This window comes from Leguminivora glycinivorella, chromosome 1 (genome assembly GCF_023078275.1).
Source record: "Leguminivora glycinivorella isolate SPB_JAAS2020 chromosome 1, LegGlyc_1.1, whole genome shotgun sequence".
In the NCBI taxonomy this organism is placed as follows: domain Eukaryota; kingdom Metazoa; phylum Arthropoda; class Insecta; order Lepidoptera; family Tortricidae; genus Leguminivora; species Leguminivora glycinivorella.
This window is the reverse complement of record NC_062971.1, coordinates 19356651-19376723: the sequence shown is the minus strand read 5'-3', so window position 1 is coordinate 19376723 and position 20073 is coordinate 19356651. Positions and strand designations below refer to the sequence as shown.

General features: G+C 42.8%; 2 protein-coding genes across 2 annotated transcripts; one reads left to right on the top strand and one right to left on the bottom strand.

Moving 5' to 3' along the window:
• On the bottom strand, nucleotides 1-8602 carry LOC125228080 (N-acetylgalactosaminyltransferase 7). Its single transcript, XM_048132533.1, has 6 exons — nucleotides 8299-8602; nucleotides 5912-6074; nucleotides 2281-2452; nucleotides 1199-2135; nucleotides 889-1039; nucleotides 1-756 (listed from the first exon to the last, which is right to left on the bottom strand). Exons 1-6 carry the CDS (start codon nucleotides 8492-8494, stop codon nucleotides 606-608), a joined length of 1770 nt encoding a protein of 589 aa, XP_047988490.1. The 5' UTR covers nucleotides 8495-8602; the 3' UTR covers nucleotides 1-605.
• A 2694-nt stretch (nucleotides 8603-11296) lies between these two features.
• LOC125226287 (plectin-like) lies at nucleotides 11297-19468 on the top strand. Its single transcript, XM_048130261.1, has 19 exons — nucleotides 11297-11453; nucleotides 11552-11709; nucleotides 12275-12532; nucleotides 12705-12797; nucleotides 12915-13097; nucleotides 13453-13652; nucleotides 14724-14903; nucleotides 14935-15108; nucleotides 16558-16720; nucleotides 16768-16857; nucleotides 16905-16994; nucleotides 17042-17131; nucleotides 17179-17268; nucleotides 17316-17405; nucleotides 17453-17542; nucleotides 17590-17679; nucleotides 17727-17820; nucleotides 17959-18362; nucleotides 19209-19468. The coding sequence occupies exons 1-19, from the start codon at nucleotides 11444-11446 to the stop codon at nucleotides 19296-19298; spliced, it is 2637 nt and encodes an 878-aa protein (XP_047986218.1). The 5' UTR covers nucleotides 11297-11443; the 3' UTR covers nucleotides 19299-19468.
• The last annotated feature ends 605 nt before the right edge of the window (nucleotides 19469-20073 follow it).

Sequence of the window (20073 nt, the reverse complement as noted above, 5' to 3'; positions counted from 1 at the left end):
CACACTGTATTTACTATTTTATTCATTTACACAGTCGACGAGGTTTTAAAGTAGGTAGCTGTTTGTGTTACTAGTCAAAAATCCTCGAAAAGTTTCACGAAACACTACAATTTATTACTGAAACCTTTTATTCCTGACCCCAGTGTATTCAGTTTTTTTGCCTAAAAATAAAAATATTTATTTGCGCTTAATATTGGCAGACATTGTTTTAAGGTGGCCCTAGTTTTTCGGGGTCCGAGGGCTTTATATTAACCGAAGTGCAACTGTGGCGGACGGTACGGTAAGACGTTTCATTAAATTATTTAAAGTTGATGTGAATGATGAGGACGACTGCATCAAACGTTTTCATGAATACAAAAGTATGTAAAATATTTAGCGGCACATTTTACTTTAGCCATTAAATTTTTTTTTGCTTCAGCTAATCGGTCGCGGCGCGGTATCGTGAGCCTTGCGGAATGCCCGAAGGTTGATATTGAGGTTGATATTATCCGCGAGCCTCAGTTGACGAAGGGCGATCAAGGGGAAGACACTGTCACGTTGCGTCAGTATAGCTCGGCCAGGGCGGCCAGTGAGTCCCGCCTCGAACACTTAGGTTAGTGTGGGGATCACCAGGAAGGCTGCTTGTGCGTGATGCTCCACTGCTGGTAGGTGTTGCGCGGGTCGCAGGGCGCCAGCGCCAGCGTGCGCGAGGGCGGCTGCAGCGTTAGGCAGTAATTGTGCAGCCGGTGGATTATCTGGTGATTTTCTTCGTCGTACCTGGAAGGAGGTAAATACATGAGACCTATTGTACATAATTCCGTCGACGGCTTTGCTCGACGCTGTCGATCTTGACGCAGCGTTCTCCGACGCCGAGCAACTGATCATGTCGCACCGAGCCACGCTACTCACCTCCAGGGTCCATCGACAGTGCCGAGCCGGCAGATGGCCTGCTTGACGCTGTCGGCGTCGGCCTCAACGCAGCGCTCGCCGACGCCGAGCTGGCCAGCCGCGTTCAGCCGGAACAGCTGGTTGTTGCCGGCGCCGTGACATGTTGACGTGCCTGTGAATCCCAATGATAATCGAATAAATAATAATTTATCCTCAAAGAATAGTGCTGAAATCAAAGTAACAACAAATTTGTAATTTAATACTGGTGCATAAACATTCAAATTTTTAATTCGATTATCTATCAGTGTATGTCTGTTAAAATGAATGTTACCAATATAAGCGGGCGCCGCCTTGCCCATGGTGTCCAGGCAGACGTTGCCGGCCTTGTTGCGCACCATGCCCCAGCGCACGTTCTTCGGCAGCTTCGGGAACTTGTCGTACACGTCGTACGCCACGTTGTCCATGAACCAACTGAAGTCCTTGCACTTCAGCTTCTCCTTCAAGGCCACCTGCTCGCTTATATCCCCCATGTCCAAGAACCTCGCCATTGGCTCTCTGGTGTAGAAGTATTCCTTGTGCTCCTCGTCGAACCACGTTTCGATCACTCTCTTGTAATTTATAGTTATCAGGGAACCCTTGCGATTCTTCGCCAGATTGCCAAATGAGTAGGGCATGAATGCTCTATAAACGTGGCCTACTCTCGAACATGGCACCCACTCGATGCTCCCACCGCACTGCCAAATTTTAAAGCTGAGCTCGAAATTCTCGCCTCCCCAAACTAGTAAACCGGGGTCGTACGCTCCGATCTCCAGGAAATAGTTCCTGTTTATAGCAAAAAGACCGCCCGCGTGCGTAGGGCTCTTGTAAGGCTCGGATTTGTGCGCGTGTTTGTTGGCTTCTCTGTCGGGTACTTCGTTTTCTTTATAGAGCATTCCCCACTCGAAGATGCCTCTGAAGTTGGTGTCGTGGGCGTACACTGGCCTGTACTCGAAAGTTCTGTGGTCGACCCCGTCTATAACGGGCACGGTCATGGTCTTGTAGTCTCGGTAGATGGGCGCGAGTAGCGGCGGCAGCCAGTTCACGTTGACCTCGCAGTGAGCGTCAAGGAATACTATAACTTCCCCTGTCGCCTCTTGGGCGCCCCTGGAGCGGGTTCGTATGAGTCCCTCCCTCTGCGAGTTGCGAATTAAACGCACTTTGCCTTTCCATCGTTTTATGTAGTTATCGAGATTAGACTTCAAGTTATCCTTATCGGAATAGTCATCCACCTAGAAAGAAAGAAACCCGAGTGATTACATTTAATGCTTTGCAGATATTGACAGTTACAAGATAGACGCACTTCCCATATCGAACTTTTAATAGCATGACAAGATGAAGGAAGGCACCAACACGGGCACAGTGTGCAGTACTCACCAGCACCACCTCGTGCAGGGTGTTGGGCGGCGAGCGGTCGATGACGGTGTGCACGGTGCGCATCAGCACGGAGAAGCCCTCGTTGTGGAACACGATGATCACCGACGTGGAGGGCAGCTCTGTCGGATAGTGCCAGTATTTGCACTCGTCCAAGCGCGTGTCGGGGATCGACCTGTGTCAAGTTACAAGGGTTTAGTTCTAGTGTTCCTAGTTCTACTAGTAGCAAATTGCATCGACAAATAGAGCAACACTGCATAAGATGATGATATTAGGCTACAGTGATGAGTTTTAATCTACCTATTTGATTGTTATTTAAACATTTGACGCACGTAGAACAGATTTAATAAACAGTCGTTTTGTATTTAAACAATGCAAACATGTTGAGTAATAGCTTTTTTTTATAAGTCTAATATTATATTAATGATGGCTACATGGATATATTTACAAATTGCTCTAATTCCTGCGGGTATTGACTAAATCTAACACCGGTCGTGTATAGATAACTGACTACCGGCTACCCGGCGCACAAGTGATAAACATGCTAATTGACAAACCCAAGGGTATCAGATGTCTACATTTCTTATGGTAAATTAAATATAATTTTCAGGGCATTCTACATAACCACACAAAGAACGTCAGTATCTTAGTAAAAATAATAGAGAGCTTCACAAAAAAACGTACGCTACTTATACGCTATCGTTGAACATTGTTTCAGATAAGAAGCCGTGAAATTTTACAATCATAAACGGTATTCAAACCATAGCCATATTCAATGTGTACTTGGTACTTATTACAAAACAATTACCTGCACAACTGATTATTCTTTGAAAAGAATATTACTATGAAGATATAATTCCGTTCATAAAACAGCGATGTTTATTAAATGTAAATAGTTTATTGAATCAGTAAATGTATCTTACTCTGACTTATCATGATTTAGATATGATTTGTCTATACACACAGTTGAGAAGTCTATACGTTTAACTTTAGGCAAATTCTCAACAACATTAGCAAACCAGTCTTGGCCAATAGCATATCTAAACAAAACCTGTTGGAAACTTCTATGTAATATCGAATAGGTACTAGGTACCAAGGTAAACTATATTCGTAGGTACTTTCTCCATTGGTCTTGTAAAAGATCCTGTTCTCAACTTATTGTGGAATTGCATTTTACATAGGTATAGTACCTACATACCTTAACAGCTAAAGAGTGCAGCAGTTGAATTAGTAGGAAAAAAAATCTGTCCTCTTTTTACTGTCAAAGTTTCTATAGAACAGTAGGTATTTTTTGTAAAAATTACATAGATATCGAGTCAACCAAGAAACATGTCGGTATTGCATATTTTTAAATTATAGGAAAAATTTAAAAATTCACACCTCCGGCGTTACACCCTAAGGCGTTTAAGAATTGAAGGAAGGCATGGATAAATTCGCACACATCCAGCAGGCCTCCGTGGCGCAGTTGGGAGCGCGGCTGGTTCTGGCAAAGAAAGAGGTCGCAGGTTAGAGTCCTGCCGGAGGTGTGAATTTTTCCATTTTTCCTATAATTTAATAGTACATTACATCAGAGGCCGGGAAAATGAGGATTTCCGGCCAAGTGGGTATATACGGCCGAGCGAGCGTGCGAGCGAGGCCGGATAGGGATACGAGGCCGGGAATCCGTTTTCACGCCGAGGCATGTATAGTGCTTTTCTCAAACATACAATGAAATAAAAAAAATGCTCTAAAGGACAATATTTTATAAAAAAAAGTTGCTTTGCAGGCCTAGGCCTAAAAAATAATATGAAATCCCTTTACAGTCCTCTCGAGTTGTTGCGCCCAAAAAGCGATACTTCCCAGCCCATTTTAAGGAACGTAAAGACAATATTTCATTGCGTGTTTGAGAAAAAATATGTAAATGTGTATGTTGCCTGTGTGGTGACGGGTTAAGAATTTCACCACCCCCTTTCTTCCCGTGGGTGTCGTAGAAGGCGACTATGGGATATGGGTTAAATTGTGGTGTAGGCGAGAGGCTGGCAACCTGTCACTGCAATGCCACAGTTTCGTTTTCTTTTAACCCCTTATTTGCCAAGAGTGGCCCTGAAGCTTTAGTAGTTTCATGTGCTCTGCCTACCCCTTTATGGGATACAGGCGTGATTGTATGTATGTATGTATGTATGTAAAAAAAAGTAATATCGCTCGCAGACGTTTCTGCATGATAAAAAACAAATGTCTTACTTACTACATTTATCTTAGAGTAGATTCTAGCTAATTCTGTATTTACACGCTATCAAATCAGTTTGAACTGCGAGTCATGGCATCATGTAGGAAGCAGCTTATATGACGCCTTACTCGCGCTCTGGATTCGTAACATTGTTGGTAGGGTTTCTGATTTCTCGACCTATTAGAAGTCTCGAGTTTCGAGAAATCTCGAGCCCAAAGTCTCGAGTCTTCTCGAGTCTCGAGTCTTTTTTTATAATGGTAAAATTTTGATAAAACAATAAACAACAATATGATTAGTAGTTTTTATTGCACCACACTATTAAAAAATGCGTAAGAGCAATAAAAATCTTATTTGAAATAAACATAAATCAAATTTTTACAAGAAAACTACAATTATAGTCTTGAAAATAATACCTAATCCTTTAACTTCCCCACCTGTGCACGGGTTAAGTAAATTAAAATGTCGTGTATTAAATCATAATGTCATTGAAATTAAACGTTTAAAATAACTTCTTCTTCTTCCTCGTTTCCTCATTGCCGAGGTTCGCGACCACAAGTAGCGTGTCTCCATTGAACGCGGTCATAAGCCATGTGGACTGCACAGTATACGCTGTCGCCACACGATTTCTTCACACAGTCAGACCATCTCTTACGAGCCCCACCCCAAGAATGTTTACCATTAATTCGCCATATTATGCATTGGTGCTCTCATAATGTGTCCGAAAAATCTGAGGGTCGCTATTGGCATATTTTGGAGAGCCGTGTGGTGATATTCAGTTCTTGCAAAATAGAGATGTTTGTTAGTTCTTCTAGCTTTTCAAGTCGCCAGCACCACATCTCAATAGCGTCAATCTTAGCCACATCAAAACTTTTCAGGGTCCAAGTTTCGGCACCATACATAAATATCGAGATTATTGAAATAATCGCACTTTATTTTGACGTCGGATTCCTCTGTTCTTCCAAATCTTGTCGAAGTTAGCCATAGCACTCTTCGCAGGTTATCAATGACCCAAGATACATAAACGCGCTGACTTTTTTGTAATGACGAATTGCTTTTAAATAACATGAGGCTGTCAAAACTAGCCAAAGTCGCTGCCAGCTTACGTTGGAATGAGAGGTTAGATCGCTTTATCTCGTTATAATTTATGACCGCCGTTCGACACCGTCCCCACCGCCTCGCGATGAGACCGGGCAGAAGGTAAAAAGTTGCATTTCACTTCAGGTCGTACTTTACATTCGGGCCTCGAGACGTCTCGAGTACCTGTCATTTTTTTCTCGTCTCGAATGAAGCCGAAAGTCTCGAGAAGTCTCGAGTTCGAGACTCTCGAGCAGAAACCCTAATTGTTGGCGCGGTCTTGCAACACGTGCAAAGGCAAAAAAAAGGTCTTAGCATGTACCTAGCTAGCTACACATAGAGAACAGCAGTTACCTGTTCATTGCGATCATATCGGAGGCGGCTATGTTCATGCCGTACTCGCTCTCCGACTCGGCCACGTCGTTGGCGCGGTCCTGCGACATGTGGTAGGGCTTGCCCTCCTCGCCAGGCCCGACTACCGCCCGCCGCGGCTTCGGCTCGAAGTTACCCAACACATCTACAACAAATAAGTATGGTTGATATCATACAAATATCAATTGGGTAGGTAGTTTTTTGAAAATAGGGAAATAATATATTTTTCTAATAGACTAACTTATAACGATCATGGAAAGGTGGCTCTTTTATTTTTATTTCCTATTATTTATTAATTATCTTTTTATATGTGACCGAAATGGACGTTTGTGAAATTTAATGGCAGATGTGGTGACAATGCCTTTACGTGCTGAATGTATGAAATTAGAAAAAAAACCGGCTAAGTGCGAGTTCTATAGCCCTGACCCTTTAGCACAACTTGCCTTGTCGCGCGCGAGTCCATAGATCAAGCGCGACTTCAAGTATGGACTCGCGCGCGACAAGACAAGTTGTGCTAGAGGGGCTGGTAAAAAGGGGTACAAGTCTCGCGCAACTTATGTATAATAAAAGGGTGTTAGTTCCTCATAACGTTTAGGCCCTTTTACACATAAGCTGCGCGAGAAGTACCCGTTTTCCTTAGGGCACAGGGTTTGCTTTACTCTTTCTACAGGATATGATTAAATCCATCTTATTTCTAGTTGGTTGGCTGATAAAAACCATTTTTTTGAGATTTTACACCTCAAGATCGTGTGTAAATGTAGGCTGTTGCATTTATTATGTCTTTTTATTAACCCCTGACGCAAAAACGATGGTGTTGTAAAAGTTTGACGTGTTTGTCTGTCTGTCTGTGTGTGTGTGTGTGTGTGTGTGTGTGTGTGTGTGTGTCTGTCTGTGGTACCGTAGCTCCCGAACGAATGAACAGATTTAGTTTTTTTTTTTGTTGGAAAGCTGAATTAGTCAGGAGTGCTCTTAGCCATGTTTCATAAAAATCAGTCCACTATGTCAGGGGATTTTTCAAAATTTTTATGTTGCAACTGTAAACATTGTATTAACTTGTGATAGAGCCGTTGTGCATTATATAGTCTCCTTCTACTTTTTTTTAAATTCTGTATGACTTTACGCCCCTCCATGAATGCAATAAATCAGATAATTTAGTTTTAAATGATTTCAGGATTTTGTGATTGGAATTTGTGTTTTTTTATTTACTGAATAATTATATTCACTGTGAAATCCATAAAGTCAATATTAGAATGTCATTCTATACTTTGGTTTGTTAACACAAAATTATACAAAGCCGTTTATCCTAAAATTAAAATAAAGTAATGCTACAAAACCCTCTACTTATACTGACCTAGGTCAAAAACAGAAGCTTCACTAACTAAAGGGAACTTAAATAAAACCCACAAGAAATATAGTATTATCAAACAATATTTATTTCATTAATGATAACTCTTTTTTATCTAAAAATGGAAGAAAATGAAAAATCTGGTTAAAGGAAAATAAAGATCTTTATAAATGGATTAAAAATGATTGCTAAGACGTACCAACAAGTAGCAAAGATATGAAAGGACTCACACAGGGAACTATAGGTAGGTATTTTACCTGGGGTATGTTTAATGGATCCGTCTGATAGGGTAGGATTATCCAGGGCAAATATGTTGTAACGATCTGAAAGCTCACACTAATAAGCAGAAGGTATGATAACTAGAGTGTACTACATTTTAGTATGGCCAGTTGTTTTGATTATTGATGACAATAACTAAAGAATTTATTCTAATATGGGATGGAGTTTTATAGAAGTTAGGATACATTTGGTATTTAGAAATGATTATTTAGTGCCAACATTTAATTTTGTCCTACCCATGGAAAATAGTGCCCTTATGTTGATAAATCAACATATAAGTTCCTATAGTACTGTGCATGTATCATCTTTAAGATTATTTTTTACACACAGTTACATACTCTCTTAATTCTTCTTGATTGTCCTACTGAACTACTCTGAATAAAAAAGATTATCTATAGAGAGAACAAATAAAAGAGCAATTATACTACTTGGTAGTTATTTCCTACATTTACATGCAGTTGATACAAATATGTTAATAATTAAATCTGTGTACAGCACATATATTGAATTATGTTCACCTTTATAAAATTAAAATTTGTTTACATGCATACAGATTACAGTTTCATTAGTGACATTTGCAGCCGCTACAATGCAATTCATTATATTCGCACGCCTGTTGTCGTGCATGCAATAAAAACAATGCAACGGAAAACCGGCCTTTACGTCGCGTCTCACCCCATTGGGCCACATAACTGTAATTACTTATCCAGATCAACTTCAACCAAAACATAAAAAATACACTTACCGGTTTTCAGGGTCGGATAAACATCATGATGAGATTTGTAAGAATTACTATTAAGCGAGTCCGAAACTACAACATCCTCTCGATTGCCGACGTTTTCGTTTGACCACTTGTGAAGAGCGTAAATGAGCATCAGTAAAATTGCACATATACCACCCATACGCGCGATCCTTCCGCGCCTTAAGTTTGTTATCCTCATTTTGAAAGTATTTATAATGAGTTCATTACAATTTCGTGTTAATTTAAAGAAATTATATTACTTCTAACCGGACAACAGAACACGATTCAACGAAATACAATCGAACCGAATGAATGAAATGACGTCGACTGACGTTTTTTGACAACGTCAACTGCCACTGCCAGTACCCTTTTAGGGCGCGTTCAAAATATGCAAATGTAAGGCCTCCGTTCCAAATTTAATAATGCTAACACATGGACGTACGAGGACCAAACCCCACCAAGGTCACCCCTATCCTTGCCTATAAGTGGGAGTGAGAAAGAGTTATTTATTTTTTTCTCGCTCTCACTCGTGTGTACGGTGCGGTCGTTTGTAGGCTACTTAAATGCTAACACACAACCTCTCCTCACCAAGGTTATTTACAACTATATTTTCTGTGTTTACCAAAGACCTTGAAGCTAGGAACACACTACGCGGACGTCCGTCGTGAATCGACCGCGGACGGGAATCTGGACAATGGAAATACACATAACCGTGCAAACTATCGGTCGACGGACGCGGACGTGGCCTTGAGCGCAGTATGTTCCTACTTCCTAGCTGTATGTTCCTAGCTTAAAGCTAGGAACATACTACGCGGACGTCCGTCGTAAAACGACCGCGACCGCGACCGATCAGTGTGCACGGAACAAAACATCCAGCGAGCCAGATTTCGATCGGACGTCCATGCGCTCAAGGCCACGTCCACGTCCGTCGACCGATAGTTTGCACGGTTATGTGTATTTCCATTGTCCAGATTCCCGTCCGCGGTCGATTCACGACGGACGTCCGCGTAGTGTGTTCCTAGCTTTATTCACAAGTCTCACAACCACAAACTACTAGTAAAGTGTGTTGAACACACTATTACTTTTGACGTGATAACGTCTAATAACTCGTTACTACGGGCAGCATGCACGAAAAAGATGACGTCATTGTCCCGTTTCCCAATATAGCTTAAGCGCCATCTATTGGCGCGCGTTGGAACTAAGCGGCTGATCGATGCGCTCGTTATGGTTGTAGCGTGTGGCCTGAGTAAAGCACCACAGCTGCGACAGATGGCGCGCCCGTGTTTATTATTTTTGAGTGTTTGTAATTTAAAAACATGAAAGATTGCATTAAAATAAGCATCTTTTATAGAATGAAGTTGTTTGAAAAACCTACTTATTTAGGAGTTAGAGCAGTACGAAATTGCGAATTTTCCCATAGTATTTACTAAGGCGCCAGAGACTTAATAAATTTACGATGATTTTTTTTACCAATATAACCTATGTTAATATTGATAAATCATATAGAACACGTTAAAATAAGGATGTTTTGTTATATAAACTTTTTCTTCTCCATTATTAATATTTACTGAGATATTAGGGTTCTAAGATTAGTAAATGGCACTAGCACTTTAATAAAATTAACGCGTGTCTCGCAAACGGTCTAGGATACAAAATGACGACTTTTATATAGGTAGGTATAGGTTAGGTTCGTTAGGTATCTTCAAACGTCCGAAGGCTCCTATTCTGTGCAGTTTCTGTAATAAGCGGGGCTCCGTCGATATCGCTTTCTGTCTCTGGCGCCTTAGTAATGCTACGGGAAAATTTTGCAACTTTGCACCACTCTAACTCCTAAATTAGTAGGTTTAAAAAAAACTTTAATTTATAAAAGATGCTTATTTTAATGCATTCTTTCTAATAAGAACAAAACACTATGCTAGAAAGAGTGCAGAGGAAGTTCTGTAGGCACATTTACAAACGACTAAGCTGTACGGTTATTACCCATATATGTATCCATCTCTATTCGTAACAGGAATGGTTGGTCTTCAAACTCTAGAAACCAGACGGAAACTGCTGCATATTATGCATTACCGCCAACTGTTTCACCATAGAGTAGATGACGCATCCGTGCTTGAGAGAATGGGGCTGCAAGTGCCAAGAGCGAATGTGGTGGTTGGCATGCCGGGCGCGGTGCCGGCGCGGCGGCGGCGGCGCCTGTTCGCGGCGGCCGGCGCACCGCTCGAGCCCGAGCTGCTCTTAACCGCATCATGTTGGAGACAGATGATATTGACATATTTGCTGATAGTGTTGGTGTGTTTTACAGAAAACTCTTAAGGTTCATAGACTCTACACTCCTTAGGTGATTAATGTGATAACCATAGTTTAACTTTTAAGTGTGTTTGCTTTTATTTATGTCAATTTAACATGTACATAATTATATTACCACATAAGTGCTTTGGTGAAATACTGTTAACTTTTGTGTATTTTTAATAAATAAATAAATAAATAAAAAAACGTGAAAAAAGTCCCAGAATCGGGCCCCTTTTGCTATACTCTGACCGCCCCTGTCTATACTACTGTAATGTTTGACGTTATCACGTTAAACTACCGTCCGTAAATTGACTTTACAGACAACCAATTTTTTGTTTTTGAGCGAATGAGACAAAAGTCCGGAACTTCTTTCGTTTTCTCGAAGGTGGTCACGTGACGTCATGTCAATGCTACCAACACAAAGAAAAAAATCGCTAGGGCTCGACTAACCTAGTCCCTAATATTTATCGATGTCGATAGATGTGCGATATTTTGCAATATCTTAAACCGGATCAAATACATTGGCTAAAAGCCCAAAAAGTGTATCCACATGAGAAGGAGCATGGGCTCACTCACACTTATTGAAAATGTCAACATGAGTGAAATTTGTGGCTATGGCAAATAAACTAGAATTCACGATATGCTTTTGTTCACATATAAAAAATATATATAGATGCCTAACTGACAACTGACAACAAAGACGTTGGACTGTTGGACGTTAGCTTGAATTTTATCGAAGTCTCAATTTGAAATATTGAAATTAATCAGTTACATAAATATTAGCGTAAATAATCCGTATCAGTATTAAATAAACTATAGCTTACTTGTGAATTTAAAGCTCGTAGGAAAAATCGACAAAATGGAAAAAGGTAAACCCAAGTCTTGTTTTCGTTTTTAAGGGATTATGAAAATATTATTAATCTTAGGGATAAACTGATAGTAACGAATGCATTTTTGTTTGTTTCAGTGTCGTCAGTATCTGTGGATAACTTCTTGGCGAACTGGAATAGTCTGTTGCCGGATATTCCGCTAACGACGGCGGACTTAATGCGACCTCAGGCTGTTATGATGCATGTGATGTATATATTTGAACGTCATGGTGTTAGCAGGGATGCTGTGTTAATGGTACGGTAAACTAATGCTGTTAATAAACACTGGGTGTGGAGTCTATTTATAATCTATGTGGAAAAAGTAGTAATATTGTAGCCATTTCACAAATTATTTTTCTATTCAGATTCTACTGATATTTATTGTGGAAAAATCGGGAATTTATTTCTTCAAATTGGTCTATCTATTTAGCCCCTTTTTTCTGAATGAGAGTATATCTCTTAATTCAGTGTGCCGCTTGGCAAAGGCCTCATTCCATTGGTGTAAGGCAGACCACATACTATATAAAAGAAAAACATAATGCACAAATTGCAATTCTAATCTTCGAATGCCAGACGACAATCAACCAATTGATATACGTTAGAAAACATAGCTTATTAAAAATATTATCAATGCTTAGAGTGATTGTGTTGCTTAACATCAAACTCAGGTAAATCCATTCTGCTTTAAGGTTGATTATGTTTAAAATTATATTATATAATCTGAAAAGAACAATTCTAAATGAATATGTTTACTTCATAACCTTTAGCATCTTGTCATCAATGCTGATTTTCAGTTTAATCACCTAATTTGTACTTTGCAGCCTCCAGAAGATTCAGATGAGCACATAACATACTACCTTGACCTACTTCCGGTGATCAACACCATACGCATCGTCAACCACTTGGTATCCATCCTGCCAGAAGCCAACCTGTGTTTCCGCATCATGGATCTGCTTCAGCCAACCACTTATAGGTCATACACCATCCTGATAGTGCTTTTCAACCAGATGATGTTTAATGATTCCAGGTTGGCTGATATTGCAGCCAATGAGGAGGAAATTTTTGCATGGAAGGATGAGGTGTGTAAAAATTAGATTGCACACTGCCATGGTTACTGTGATGGAGTTTCCTTTTTGTATTTGTAGTGCTGAAAAAGGGAGAATTTGCCATATGCCAAGAATGAAAAAAACATTGAAAACATCAAGTTCAATTATGGTATTGCCAATAACTGTACCAATGACATTCTTTCAGGTAAAAGCTTTAACCGAAAAGAAGGATAATATTATTCAAATGAGGAACAAGGAGGCTGCAGAGAAGGGTAACAGAGCAGAACTCCTAGAGCAGGTAAACTTTTAATATACAACAAAAACTATAAAATACCTATAACCAAAGACCATATTTTAAGTTATTCAGAATACAAAAATGCTGCCTATTTTTATTATTAAACAACTTGTATTGCAGCTTCAGCATGACATACCATTATTGAAAGAGGAGGTCAAGCAGGAAAATGAGGTAGAGGCGGAAGTAGTAAAGGAGTTGGAGGCCATCACTGAAGAGAACAAACAGACTGATATTCTGCTGGAACAGAAGAAGGCTCACAGGGATGGCATCCTGGCCGAAAATGCAAGGAAGAAGGCTTTGAAGGTACTCAAACACTTCTGGCCCCGTAGCCGAATGGCATTTCTACGAAAACGAAACGCCACGAAACGTAGTCTAGCTCTGTCGCGTCAATATGCAAGAGCGATAGAGATAGACATCTACGAGAGTTTCGTTTCGTGAGCGTTTGTGCATTTGGCTATGCATGCTGTCCATAAAACTGTAATCAATACCTGCAGTTTATAGGTAAAGAAAAATTATTATGCTGTGTTACATATAAGATCCCAGTTATGGTACTAATTAAAATGGCTTATAACTTGATTTTGCAACATTAACAGCATTGGAGAAGGCCATGTGGATTTATGCAAAGTGACTATTTTATGTAATAAGTTTTATTTTCTAGGTTTATGATGCTGAAGACATCAGAGGTCAGGTTGAGCAAGCGGCACAGAACTTCAGAGAGGTGGAGGAAAAGCTGAGCACCCTCTCAGCAACTCTCACACAGAAGGAGAGCAGCCTGCAGAACCTGCAGTCATTGAAGCCCACATTGGACCAGACCAACACATTCCTGCACGACATTATGAAAATGGCTGAAAGCATTAAGTAAGTTTTAAACAATTTTTCCCTTTCAATCTACTGGTGAGGTGGATAGGTGAGTTTCAAAGTAGCTCAGTACTTAATCAGTAACACTTACATAGAAGGACAACTTAACTGGAATTCTGGAGCTCTATAGTTTCAAGTGTGTATAGGCTATGGGGTCACTGCATAACGTCATTAAAAAAACTGCAGTTGGTGAAGGCCACATTAGACAAATCCAAAAAAACCGGCCAAGAACGTGTCGGGCCACGCTCAGTGTAGGGTTCCGTAGTTTTCCATTTTTCTCAAAAACTACTGAACCTATCAAGTTCAAAACAATTTTCCTAGAAAGTTTTTATAAAGTTCTACTTTGATTTTTTTCATATTTTTTAAACATATGGTTCAAAAGTTAGAGGGGGGGGACGCACTTTTTTTCGTTTAGGAGCGATTATTTCCGAAAATATTAATATTATCAAAAAACAATCTTAGTAAACCCTTATTCATATTTAAATACCTATCCAACAATATATCATATGTTGGGGTTGGAATGAAAAAAAATATCAGCCCCCACTTTACATGTAGGGGGGGTACCCTAATAAAACATTTTTTTCTATTTTTTATTTTTGCACTTTGTTGGCGTGATTGATATACATATTGGTACCAAATTTCAGCTTTCTAGTGCTAACGATTACTGAGATTATCCGCGGACGGACGGACGGACGGACAGACAGACATGGCGAAACTATAAGGGTTCCTAGTTGACTACGGAACCCTAAAAAGATGTAAAAACATTGTATAATTAAGATTATGTGGCACAAATATACTATTTCTTTAAAATCACTCAAGGCAAGGGTCTAATCGAACGCGATAAATTAACATGAGTGACTTTGCGCGATAAAATAACATGAGTGACTTTAAATATGTGGATAAAACGCGAGAATTGTGTAGTGTTAAGCTGTGATTGTTATACACGGTTTTTTATGTAAAATACATAAAAAAAATACGCAAATTTTTTCTTGACTTTTATCTTTCTTTTGGCTTCAGAAATACGTAGTACCTACAGTGTATAATAGTGATTTATGAATGTGAAATGTATAGGGAGTTGGAGAACGGCGACCTGGACACGGACGGCGCGGAGGGCGAGCTGGCCGTGCTGAGCACGGAGGCGGGCGAGCTGCAGGCCGCGCGCGCCGACGCCGAGCACGCCGCGCAGCGCGCCGCCGCCCGCCGCAAGGAGCGCGCGCACCACAGGGCCGTGGCGCAAGCCAACCGAGACAGGTACCGCTTAACCTAGGAACTATAGGGAGCTGGAGAACGGCGACCTGGACACGGACGGCGCGGAGGGCGAGCTGGCCGTGCTGAGCACGGAGGCGGGCGAGCTGCAGGCCGCGCGCGCCGACGCCGAGCACGCCGCGCAGCGCGCCGCCGCCCGCCGCAAGGAGCGCGCGCACCACAGGGCCGTGGCGCAAGCCAACCAGGACAGGTACCGCTTAACCTACGAATTTATTATGGGTCGCGTCCACAGCCGCGATCTAGATAATGAATATACACTGAATAGGGTAGTTTCCTATACTTAAAATAAAATATTTTATGCAGTGCACGAAATAAAGCACCGCATAATTATAAGAAAAATATAGTTATCTTTAACCATAATTTTTATTTAATAAGTCAAAGAGAAAGATATAAAGTAAATGAATTGACCGTGACGTCACTTCTCAGTATTTCATAGTAATTCCATATTAGAAAATCGTTTTGACAGTTCTTAAAAAGAAGCTGATTTGACTAGTAGGAAACTAGCCTATTGTGTAAACTATCGGACGTAAGCCGTGGACGTGGCCTTGAGCGCACGGACGTCCGGACGTCATCTGGCGAGCTGGATGTTTATGACTGTGCACACTTATCAGTCGAGGTCACCAGCCGCGTCCGTGGGCGCGCCCGGCTAATGTGTTCCTAGCTTTATTATTAGCTAGCCATGTACGTACGGATTTGTCTGTCGGATCTGTCTGACAGATGTGCCTGATTGGACACATCCGATCCGATCCGTTGGTTTTGAGCACGGTCAGCGGACAGATACCCGACGGACAAATCGGTGTCTATCTCTCGTCACATCTGTCAAGCAGATCCGACAGAAAAGACCGTACGTGTATGGCTAGCTATTGTATCCGACAAGGAGTCAGACAACGGCAACTGCAGGCCTAGCAGGACAGGTCACTCACCATCTACCTACCTCTCCCTTAAAGAATTCATACAGATGTAGCCTTAACACACGAGTAGCGATTTTAATTAGGCCAAACATTAAAAAAGTGTAGATAAATACAAGGAACACAAGTTTTGACGTTGTATCTTGGTTTGGGCTAGTTAGGATCTTAACATATCCCTTCGAACCCCTCTCTTCCCTCTGGCTCAAGGCGTACGGCCGAGGACTTTGGATAATGTTTAGCTCCTAACTAGTATAAACAAAGTTATGCAGCCAAAAGTTGTGTTTCAAGCATTTCCCTCTACACCTCTTAACAACCATTCATTTGTCGACCTAAATTGTCAGTATAATTAAGTGATCCAATTCGATTTGATCATCACGTCTAGACGGACCTTGAAGTTATAATTATTTGGGGTAAACTGGAAAGGGTATTAGGATTTTAGGACTCCTATAGGCTCAAAACTAATGCTTACCAAAGGAAAGGATACTGCAATAACCTTAATATACTCTAATGATATCAAAAAACAAAATGTGCTTCCATAAATGAAGGCTATGGCTATCACGTCCATGCGCTTTAGGTCATAGGTGATAAACTTTAACGTACGATGTTTAAATTTCATTTCAAACTCGTACATCTGTAATATGGAGCCGGTCTACAAATCCTCACTACGTTATTTAATGTCAGCAGTTCGCTCCTTTTTCCAAGAACTTCGCATAACAGATATGAATTTCCAGCGTCCTGAAGGAGTCAGAAGAGAAGCACCGTCGCGCGTGCGAGGAGGCGGAGCGCGCCGCGCGGCTCACGCAGGCCAGCAAGGAGGCCACGCTCAAGCACGAGCAGGAGAAGGCCGCCGGCACCGCCGAGCTCGCGCACATCACGGACCTCTTCACCGGCAGCGTGAGTACCTTACACCAGCACTAGAGTGCACCGAGCTAACTCTGCAGGCCAGCAAGGAGGCCACGCTCAAGCACGAGCAGGAGAAGGCCGCCGGCACCGCCGAGCTCGCGCACATCACGGACCTCTTCACCGGCAGCGTGAGTACCTTACACCAGCACTAGAGTGCACCGAGCTAACTCTGCAGGCCAGCAAGGAGGCCACGCTCAAGCACGAGCAGGAGAAGGCCGCCGGCACCGCCGAGCTCGCGCACATCACGGACCTCTTCACCGGCAGCGTGAGTACCTTACACCAGCACTAGAGTGCACCGAGCTAACTCTGCAGGCCAGCAAGGAGGCCGCGCTCAAGCACGAGCAGGAGAAGGCCGCCGGCACCGCCGAGCTCGCGCACATCACGGACCTCTTCACCGGCAGCGTGAGTACCTTACACCAGCACTAGAGTGCACCGAGCTAACTCTGCAGGCCAGCAAGGAGGCCGCGCTCAAGCACGAGCAGGAGAAGGCCGCCGGCACCGCCGAGCTCGCGCACATCACGGACCTCTTCACCGGCAGCGTGAGTACCTTACACCAGCACTAGAGTGCACCGAGCTAACTCTGCAGGCCAGCAAGGAGGCCACGCTCAAGCACGAGCAGGAGAAGGCCGCCGGCACCGCCGAGCTCGCGCACATCACGGACCTCTTCACCGGCAGCGTGAGTACCTTACACCAGCACTAGAGTGCACCGAGCTAACTCTGCAGGCCAGCAAGGAGGCCGCGCTCAAGCACGAGCAGGAGAAGGCCGCCGGCACCGCCGAGCTCGCGCACATCACGGACCTCTTCACCGGCAGCGTGAGTACCTTACACCAGCACTAGAGTGCACCGAGCTAACTCTGCAGGCCAGCAAGGAGGCCACGCTCAAGCACGAGCAGGAGAAGGCCGCCGGCACCGCCGAGCTCGCGCACATCACGGACCTCTTCACCGGCAGCGTGAGTACCTTACACCAGCACTAGAGTGCACCGAGCTAACTCTGCAGGCCAGCAAGGAGGCCGCGCTCAAGCACGAGCAGGAGAAGGCCGCCGGCAGCGCCGAGCTCGCGCACATCACGGACCTCTTCACCGGCAGCGTGAGTACCTTACACCAGCACTAGAGTGCACCGAGCTAACTCTGCAGGCCAGCAAGGAGGCCACGCTCAAGCACGAGCAGGAGAAGGCCGCCGGCAGCGCCGAGCTCGCGCACATCACGGACCTCTTCACCGGCAGCGTGAGTACCTTACACCAGCACTAGAGTGCACCGAGCTAACTCTGCAGGCCAGCAAGGAGGCCACGCTCAAGCACGAGCAGGAGAAGGCCGCCGGCACCGCCGAGCTCGCGCACATCACGGACCTCTTCACCGGCAGCGTGAGTACCTTACACCAGCACTAGAGTGCACCGAGCTAACTCTGCAGGCCAGCAAGGAGGCCGCGCTCAAGCACGAGCAGGAGAAGGCCGCCGGCCGCCGAGCTCGCGCACATCACGGACCTCTTCACCGGCAGCGTGAGTACCTTACACCAGCACTAGAGTGCACCGAGCTAACTCTGCAGGCCAGCAAGGAGGCCACGCTCAAGCACGAGCAGGAGAAGGCCGCCGGCACCGCCGAGCTCGCGCACATCACGGACCTCTTCACCGGCAGCGTGAGTACCTTACACCAGCACTAGAGTGCACCGAGCTAACTCTGCAGGCCAGCAAGGAGGCCACGCTCAAGCACGAGCAGGAGAAGGCCGCCGGCACCGCCGAGCTCGCGCACATCACGGACCGCTTCACCGGCAGCGTGAGTACCTTACACCAGCACTAGACTGAAAGTTTAAGCATAACATTGTCGCCAGTAACAGTTTAAGCACAAAATCGACTTAGTTGAAGATTAGTTAGATAATTTTATGAGTATGAAAACTGATAACTTACTGCGAAATGTAATTTGATTCGATCAATAAGTACATTTTGAGCCATTAATAGGAAACTAATAAATCGCTCTACTCGACAATAGGCCAGACGACTAAAAAAATCTAATTAGTCCGTCAGTTAAGATTATCAAAGAATTTTAGACACGTATTTTTTTATTTTTCTTCTTAAACGAAAAATGACGACGGTACAGTGCGTTGAAGTTTCGCGTGACGTCACGCCTAGGTACAATTTTTATTTAGAAGTGACGTCACGAGCTCCCACCCCAGAACTTTGATGCTCTATATCTTTGTATTTTTTCATTAATTAGAAAAGCGAAAAATATGTGTTAGTATTTTTGGACAATCTAACTGACGGACTAAACAGAATGCCATTTTTTTAATGTATTAGTCGTCATCCCTATTATGGTTGCAAGAAAGAGAAGGAAATAGCTTAATTTTTACTTATAGCTTCACAAATTAGGTATTTGATTATGCTGGCGATAAGTACTAAATCGCGAGTGTCAATTTTTGACTGTCATTATACCTAGTTTGAATTTTAATCTCTAATTTCTTATCAACATTATTCTTTCTCTGTTTTAGGTGACAACTATGCAAAACAATCTTCTCAACAAAATGAAGGAAGTCTACAAGAGGGTCGAAGAACAAAACCAGAGACACCGAAAGTTGTGAAAGTTTTATATTTTTATCATATCATTATTCATTATCATTAACAATGGCTGAAGACTATAAAATATGATGATGTGATGTGTTAAATTAAGTCTAGCCTATAAATATCTGTATTTTAATGTAGCTATACTAGCTACCATCGTTTTTTCAATAAAAAATATAAAAAGCAGAAATACTTGTTACTGTTTTACAACATACTGAAATTATTAAACCCTGATATTAATTAATTGTGGCGTTCCATGCCAACAAGGAACCTTATGCTGCACCTGCAATAAGGTCGAATTTCTGTTAGTAATTTTTCATCACACTCTCACAGTAAATGTGCAATTGCACGCAGGCGGAGCGGGAGTTGTAGAAAAATCGTTCTCCCTTGGGAGTTACGAAATTTCTAGTACCGTACATAACCTTAATATCTATTTACATATTCACTACATTGTGAGTGTCACGAAAAACATTGTGTATACGTATAACTAGGGCCGTAAGAATATTCCAAACTCGAGTCTTTAAATTGTACGGGTTATTCTTGTTTTAAACTCGGTCAGGTGGACTAGGCGTGAGGCGAGCACGGGATGTGAGTTTGCCGGCCTTTCTGGCGTCGGCGGCGGGGGTGGTGGGCCTTGTCACTCAAATTTTAACTCCTAATGGTGTCGAGGTTTCCATTCCTTTTGCTGCGGATGCTAGGGAGGCTTGGTTGACTCTCAACCCTGACGCAGCGATGCCGGAAAGACCGGACCTTCAACGTTTGTGGGATGATGTAGGGGTTAAGCGGGTGATTGGG

Coding starts and splice junctions, on each gene's coding strand:
- LOC125226287 (XM_048130261.1), top strand. Junction 12,533..12,704: donor TTTTTGCATGGAAGGATGAG/GTGTGTAAAAAT, acceptor ACATTCTTTCAG/GTAAAAGCTTTAACCGAAAA. Junction 17,821..17,958: donor CCTCTTCACCGGCAGCGTGA/GTACCTTACACC, acceptor CGGCAGCGTGAG/TACCTTACACCAGCACTAGA.
- LOC125228080 (XM_048132533.1), bottom strand. CDS start 8,494: ATGAGGATAACAAACTTAAGGCGCGGAAGGATCGCGCGTATGGGTGGT. Junction 2,136..2,280: donor CCCTGCACGAGGTGGTGCTG/GTGAGTACTGCA, acceptor CTTTCTTTCTAG/GTGGATGACTATTCCGATAA. Junction 757..888: donor ACTGTCGATGGACCCTGGAG/GTGAGTAGCGTG, acceptor ACCTCCTTCCAG/GTACGACGAAGAAAATCACC.